The 8,061-nt window shown below is 33.6% G+C and overlaps 1 protein-coding gene across 1 annotated transcript; it reads right to left on the reverse strand.

Moving 5' to 3' along the window:
- Positions 1–512: 512 nt before the first annotated feature.
- On the reverse strand, positions 513–7,824 carry LOC134250149 (uncharacterized). Its single transcript, XM_062732500.1, has 3 exons — positions 7,305–7,824; positions 987–1,142; positions 513–709 (listed from the first exon to the last, which is right to left on the reverse strand). The coding sequence occupies exons 1-3, from the start codon at positions 7,822–7,824 to the stop codon at positions 513–515; spliced, it is 873 nt and encodes a 290-aa protein (XP_062588484.1).
- Positions 7,825–8,061: the final 237 nt, after the last annotated feature.

The following is an 8,061-nucleotide window of genomic DNA, read 5'->3' on the forward strand; positions in this document are numbered from 1 at the left end:
TTTCTTTTGATTTTATATATAATATGATAGTAAAGAAAATTTTCCATGGTTTGTGGTCAGATATGATTTTTAGCCAATTAATTTTCCTCCAAATATATCATTTTAAACCCAATCTACAAAATAGAGTTTATAGAACACTTAGAGTAAAGGGTGAGCCAACGATAGTTCTTACTTTTCATACGGAGAAGACCTTACTTTTTTCATCTAAAAACGTAAATGGCTAAGATTTTTCGAAAGCCATTTGCAGAAAAACATAACTTGGAAAAAATCCTCAAATGAGGAAGTACCCTACCCTCACAATTTAAGACCCAGGAACAGAGTGGTTCGATGTTTCCGAGTCTGACAATACTTTTGTTTCATTAATTTATGTATATTTTGATTCAAAAATGTTGAGAATAAACAATACTTAAATGCATTACAGTTATGCGTCCAAATTCTTACCATCTTCCTCATGTACTCATTATAAACATCGAAAGTTACTGAGCAACATAATGTACAAAGTAGCACTTAAGTTAGAAAAACACTAAATTAAGTCCCAAGAAGATAACTGTCATGGCTGCCGATGGGATAGCACTGGCACTAAGCCAACATGCCCATGATACTTTAGAAACTAACATCTGAAACATGCCCATGTTATTGAACATCGTGTGCTCATCCAGCTTTGTGTGATTGGTGGTAAAGATGAGGATACCCACCGCTATGCTGCCCACTGAAAAAAGAATTTAATCATTATAATGCTTCAAGGGTTTAAAAACTGACGAAAATATAAACTGAAGGTTTTTCCTATCTGAGTTATCTAAGATAATATGATTGTAAGACTTAACCGGTCAGCAGGGCACCTGATCCCATTTCCGATGTTTTGGAGATCCGTGTTTGCTCTGCTCCTGTTTCGTATTGTTTTATGTATTTTGATCTTGAATACTGTTCGTTATTTCCATATGTTTCAATGACAAAAGTAGTGAAGACCATACAATAGTAGGTGTTACCTGAGAGAATGCTGGTGAGGAGAGTCATGACATGGGTGAGCAGCATGTCAGCAGCGATTGAGAGGAACAGACACAGAAGAATGAGGACCACCGTCAGAAGTGCCATCCCCAGGGCCAGGATACAAAACCCCCGTGACCGGCGGATCCAGTTGTGTCCTGAAAGGAAGAGATTAGATGGTACAAAAGCCATACATGTAACAATATCAGTTTACATCTAATTACCAAATGACTTCTCAGATAAGAAAGAATCGCATGCAAACAATACACTTCAAATTGACATTAAGCAGACTAAAACGGATACAAATTTTTCCACCGCAACGTAGATCGCACGTATAATATTCTAAAAATGATAAAAGTTTAGACTGATAATTACATTTGCAAAAATAAAACTGTGATGTTATGAAAAAAGAAGTAAAAGTCGAGTGTCTAATGCAATAACATCTTATTTTAAGTTTTTACTCTTTGAATTATAATTTTCTTTTAAGATTAGTACTTTCTTGGTTTTTGATTAAAAGCTGTTTTGCAAATTACGTATAAAACAAACCGTTTGATTATATACACGTGAAGCACTGTAGTCTTGCTTTAATTTAAAGTTACATTTACAACAAACAAGTAATTGCAAACAATAAAGTTTTCACAGAATTTATAGCCAAAATCAAAATTAAAGTTTTTTCCCTCAGCGAACCTTATTTATAGAATTTAGAGTCCAATCACTATATGTAGTTTATCCCTGGAAATAAAATCTAATGCAATCTTTCTTCCAAGTTAACATCTTACCAAGTTATTCTCTGAGGTATTATTCTTAATTCAAAGAACCAATAAACATATCTAATTTTTTTCTCGAATTAGTCCGACACAGGCGCAAAAATAATTAGATTCGATTAGTTAATAGGAAAAATAACCTTTATCAATTAACTGATTTGGTAAGATAACATCCACATCCCATTGCTTCAAAGTAATTTAATTATTTTTACGATAGACACTTTTACCGCATGAAAGATAGAAAAATGAAAAAAAAATTATCTCAATCTAGGAAAAACATGCTAAAAATTGACCATCAATTTTTGTAAAAGAAAAAAAAAGGGGGGATGTTCCCAAATGAAATGTTCGAAAGCATTGACATGAGATTGTCTCAATGCTGGATACATTATTTATTGAATAACTATGTTTTATACCGTATAGCGGGTTAATTTAGCGGGGTGCTAATTTTGGCTTATTTTGGCGTTTTGATGATTGTCTGCTGAAATTTTAATTGCTAAAATTGTCTGAACTCTGCATAGAGCTTAAACCCTGCGTCCGCTAAAATGAATTACGCCAAAATTATTGGCATATTTTAGTGCAGGCAAAACGCCAAATTTTACATCCGCCAAAAAACCCGCTATACGGTATTCCAATGACCTAAATAAGTTTGTTACAAAATTAAATGTTATAAATCTTCAGATGTTAAGAAGCTATTCCTTTTTACGCATGAAGTTGACACTAAAAAGATGCTTGAGTTTCTGATTGTCCATGTCTACGTGGTTTTTGGACACCAGGTCTGTCTTCCAACAATTTATTGGAATTCCGATGGTTACCAATTGCGCCCCGATATTAGCAGACCTATTATTCTATTCATATAAAGCAGAATTTGTGCAAAATCTTATGCGTAAAAAGGAGAAAACACTTGCTGTTGCCTTCAACTCGACATTTAGATATATATATCGACGACGATACGATATATCCTTGTGAGCTTGAGATAAAAGATACCTCAGAGTCTGGCACATCTGTTCCGTACTTGGATATTTTACTTGAAAAAGACGTTAATGGTAATCTAACAACCAAGCTCTATGATAAACGTGATGACTTTAACTTTTCTATCGTCAACCCTTACTTATGCAGCAATATACCTTCATCACCTGCATACGGAGTTTAAATATCTCAGTTGATTCGATACGCAAGAGCATGCTTTACGTATGAACAATTTCTAAAACGAGGTAAATTATTGACAAACAAGTTGATGATACAAGAATATCAGCAGTTCCGTTTAAAGTCATCATTTTGTAAGTTCTATGGCCCATACAATGACCTTGTCAGCAAATACAATTCATCATTGAGTCCAAGCCTGACTGACGTTGTTCATGGTAATTAGTCCATTATTTATACACTGAATTGACAACAGATTAATTTCCCGATCATGACAAGGAGCAAATGGCGGGTGTGACCGGTCGGCAGGGGATGCTCACTCCTCCATGGCACCTGATCCCACCTCTGATGTTATGGAGGTCCGTGTTTTCTCTGATCCTATTTTGTATTGTTTTATGGACTTTGATATTGAATACTTTTCGCTATACATGTACCATATTCTTTATTTTAAAAAAAAAATGAAGAAAAGAAGAATACGATGACGTAGTCTGTTTCTCTCTTTTAACATATGACAGGGATGGTGGGGTCAATGTTCTTCACATATTTGTTTGCACTTCTTTGAGATCTTTCACTCATAAGAGCTAATAATTGCGTTTGTAAGAAAGAGAAATGCCAGACTCTGTGATATTTTTCATTTCAAGCTCACTGGGATAAATAAAGGCGATAAATGCACGAAAGTAAGTATTGTTAATTGACAAGTACGTCATCCACATATCTAAATATCTAGTTGAAGGCTACAGGAAGTACTCCTCGTGTTTATGATTTAAAATAAATTCTGCTTTAGTAGAGTACACAAAATAGGTCTACCGAAAAAGGGACGCAATTGGTATCCTGCGATAGGAATTCCGACAGAATTATTTAAAACTTGGTCTTTATTTGTCTGTATAGACATGTATCTAAAATGGAATTCTAATTTACTAAATATGGTGTTACTGTTAAAATAAGCTAATCAGATCTATGCGTATCAAATGTACACGCACTGTTTATATTGTAAATCAGAAACTCAAGCATATCTTAATAACAACTTCGGAGCATTTGTGTATACAATCAAAGTGTTTTTAAAACAAAATAATGTTGCAAATAACCCATGTAAGTAAATTTAAAATAGTAAACTGTAAAATATAAAGATACATGGTATTTATTCGTTTTTAATTTTATTCAACAGAATTTAATTTTTTTTTTCTGGCTTTGTTAGAGTTAAACCTTTTGTACGCCAATTTGGTTATCACGTTTCCAACATGGTACTTCTTTATGTTCTCGGTGCTAAAGTGAGCTTGAAATCTTAGAATATAAAGGTTTTTTTCATTGTATCTCCCAAGCAAATCATGTCTATATGCATGCATATAGTGTTCTGTGAAGTTTGGTTTGATTATGACCCAAGGACTTACTCTTAGCCAAGAATTGGCTGATTTATTAGCAAAGGAATATGTAGAGGAACCTTTAGAATTAAGTTGATAGATCAGAATTTACTAAAAAAAAAAAAAACTTTATTGTGACTTTGTGAATACTAGTAGATTGTTTAAATATCTAAAATTAGTTTTATTGCCTCGAAAATTAAAGTTCACAGTCTTTCTTTGGGTGCTTTCATATTAATATGACTCACTGTAATTTAACTTTTTTCGAGAAAAAAATATTTTCCCTATGCATCTATGTAGTTTTCGGAAACCAGGTCTTCAAAAAATCAGTCTGAATTCAGTTGAGCATTTATTCTGCTTCTTTATTGCCGATAAGTTTTATGTTCTTATGAAGCAGATTTAATTAAAAACTTCTTGATAAAAGAAGAAAGCGCATGCTGTTGCTTTCATCTCAAGACGTAATCAAATATATCGACTGAATTTTTGATAATTAACAATAGTTGCTTCATTCCTATGTCTTCTCGATATCTTCCAGTGAGCACAAATAAACATATAATTGAAAAATATGGAGATATTCAAACTCGTGGTAAAAAAGTCAATTCAAACAATACAATCAGCATTAGAGTAAATTAAACACGGATCTCTAAATCATCAGAGGTAGGGTCGGATGCCGCGGAATAAGAAGCAACCCTTGCCGACCGGTCACACCTTGCTTCTTGTCAGAATGGGAAATAACGAAAAATCTGATGACAATATAGTGTGTAAATAATGGCCTTACAATTGGTTTGAAAACCAGTTCGTATCAACCATTCTTTTTTATATAAAAAAAAACTTGAAATACATTTCCTATTTTTTATTTCTCGGTTTAACATTGTCCTTTTTTGGTGCCTTACCAGCCGATAAAGCTTTATTTATTCATTTAAAATAAAATTAAATAAGCTTTACTTTACACCCAAAAATTAAGTCTTAAAATGTACAGTAATTTCTAGAAGATTTTTTGGTTAGTTAATATTTTCCTTTTATTAATTCCCCTTTAAAGAGCGTGTGGTCCTTCATTTAAACAGTAAACTTGAATAAGAACACATCAGAAACTTCACTACACATCTAGGAGTTTAACTGATTATAGACATTGATGGTCAATTAACTACTTTATTACATTTGTATATTTGACAAAAGGAACGACTTAAGTTAACCTTTTGTCAACTTTTCACTATCATCTGCTTCTTGCATTTTTGTCTCCCAGTTAGTTAGGGATGTAAGGAAACGATGAAGTTTTAAACCAGGGCTTTAAACATTTTTTGAATGTAACAATGGATACCTTATATGGTTGTTTACAAGTAAAATCTTACATTGGGTCATATTTTGACTGTCAAGTTTCATTCTAATTGTTAGGCTATGGTTTAAATACTAATTTTAAACCAATGGGCGTTTACCAAATTTGATTCATGACCGGGAGCACGGTCTCAATTCTTGTTTGCAGTGTCAAAGCTAGGATGAGTGCCACCAACTGCTCGTTATTTGCAGAGAGAATGTATACAGTGCTAGTCATGCTTTTTCTTCAGGATATATCTCATTTATTAAACACTCGTGATGAATAATCGTATCTGTACAGTATACTGCATCTTACAACTTACCTTCTGATGAAAAATCGACCGTTGATTAAAATCACACGATTCACAGTGTGTATTTTATGCAATTATGGTTTTTATTACAGTCGAAGGAGGGTCATATAATAATTTCATTCCAGGATCAGTTTGCTCAATTTACTTTCTGTACTTGTACATTTAAAAAGAAATTGTAATTTATTTGATCGCTTGAAATGAACTTATTTCTTTAAATAGGGACTAAAATTTTTACACTAATTGTGAAGTTGGCTTGCCAAAAACACAGATGAGAACATTTATGTACGCATTTCCAACTTTTAATTTTTGACAAATATGTGGTATGTTTCACATATAAAGTCCGGTTCCTTTATTCGTGTTTGCTTACACGGAATATATTTATATTTACACTTGTAATGGTTATTTCCACTATTATGTCGTTAGAAAGTTATAGAAAAGTTAAAGTCATCACGTTTATCATAGAGCTTGGTTGTTAGATTACCATTAACGTCTTTTTAAAGTAAATTATCTAAATGTAAAGCAGATGTGTCTGACTCTGTGGTATCTTTTATTTCAAGCTCACCAGGATATGTCGTATCGACATAGGAATGAAAATTAACGTTGTTAATTGTCAATACGTCGTCGATATATCTAAATGTCGAGTTGAAGGCCACAGCAAGTGTTTTAAGATTTTGTACAAATTCTGCTTCATGTGAATACAAAAATAGGTCTGTTAATAGCGGGGCGCAATTGGTACCCATGGGAATTCCAATAGATTGTTGGAAGACCAGGTCTACAAAATCAACATAGATATTGTCATTCAGAAACTCAAGCATCTTTTTGATGTCGACTTCGGAATACTTGTGTGTAAGGTAAGTAAATTTTCGAGTTCCATTTTTATTGAAAAATCAGCTATGAATGATATCCAAAAAGCCCTGACTTACATTTATCGTGGGGAATGGTTGTGTATAAAGTTGAAAAGTCTTAACTTTTGACAAACAAGTTGATGAAACAAGAATATCAGTAGTATCATTTAAAGTCATCATTTCGTAAGTTCTATGGTCGATACATAAGCTCAAAAGTCCATTAAACATTACAAAACAGAGGCAGAGCAAACAAGGACCTCTGAAACATCAGTGGGGGATCAGGTGCCTTTGAAGAGTGAGCATCCCCTGTCCATCGGTCACAACAGCCGTATGCTCCTTGTCATGATCGGGCAATAACGGAAAAATCCATCGTCAACTCAGTGTGTAAATAATGAACTAAAGATTGGTATGAAAAACGCCATTCAGCATTTGACGTAATGATAAATTCTATTTGCTGTCAAGAAGGAAATAAAAAAAGAGTCAAAGAGTCTTTTTTTTTTCTTCATTAGAAGTCGAACAGCTGCAAGCTAAACGACAAGAGAAATAGATAAAGAAAGAGAGAAAGAATACGTAAGTAATTTTTTCAAACTTTACCTTGAGTTTTGAATGGTGGGATGCAATTTTCTTCTGCGAGAAATTTGGTACAGACCCTCGTTTCCCATAGTCCAATGACAATGTGTGCAGTGAAAAGTTCTAAAGTATCATAGGAAGAGTAAAATAATTCACTGGAATGATTTGAAAAATTCATTGTGTTCAAAGAATACTCTGCAAAGTCAAGATCTTCAAAGTAAGAAGTTAAGTTATATTCCTTATTCCAGTTTTCGTACAACACTGATGAATTAAATTCAGAGGCTACGTCTTTAAGATGTAAACTGGAATCTTCAAACACTGAAGGATCGCCAGGATCCAAGATGGAGGGATCGTTTGTGTCTAAGTTGTTGAAATGAAGAGTAAACTCTAAATATTTCCAAGACGGGGCAAAAAATCCCGTAACAAATATGATGAAGGTGATACTAGCGGAAAAGAAGCTGATACGGAGAAAAATGGTGGATTCGTAGAAGGCTTCGTTAAACTTTTCCACCATGATCCCCCTTTTTCTGGTTCCCTTGTTCATTGTGCATCAGATGTCAGAATCACACGACAACGTCTCTCATGTCTGCTGGGAATCTTTGTTATAGATGTATATTCTGATCAATATTTTGACAAGGTTGGCCCTGATTAAAACACACAGGACTGATGTAGCACCATCTGGGGATGACCGTTAATTATCCTTCCTTCTAATTCTAGATTTTACAGGACTATGTTGATAACATATGAATCCTTGAAACAGCCTCCTCAAGATATTTCTCTT

The sequence above is a fragment of the Saccostrea cucullata genome, unplaced genomic scaffold (genome assembly GCF_032062105.1).
Source record: "Saccostrea cucullata isolate Sc308-1 unplaced genomic scaffold, CSIRO_AGI_Scuc_v1 ctg44, whole genome shotgun sequence".
Taxonomy (NCBI): domain Eukaryota; kingdom Metazoa; phylum Mollusca; class Bivalvia; order Ostreida; family Ostreidae; genus Saccostrea; species Saccostrea cuccullata.

Coding starts and splice junctions, on each gene's coding strand:
- LOC134250149 (XM_062732500.1), bottom strand. CDS start 7,824: ATGAACAAGGGAACCAGAAAAAGGGGGATCATGGTGGAAAAGTTTAAC. Junction 1,143..7,304: donor CCCACCATTCAAAACTCAAG/GTAAAGTTTGAA, acceptor TCTTCCTTTCAG/GACACAACTGGATCCGCCGG. Junction 710..986: donor CCTCACCAGCATTCTCTCAG/GTAACACCTACT, acceptor TTCTTTTTTCAG/TGGGCAGCATAGCGGTGGGT.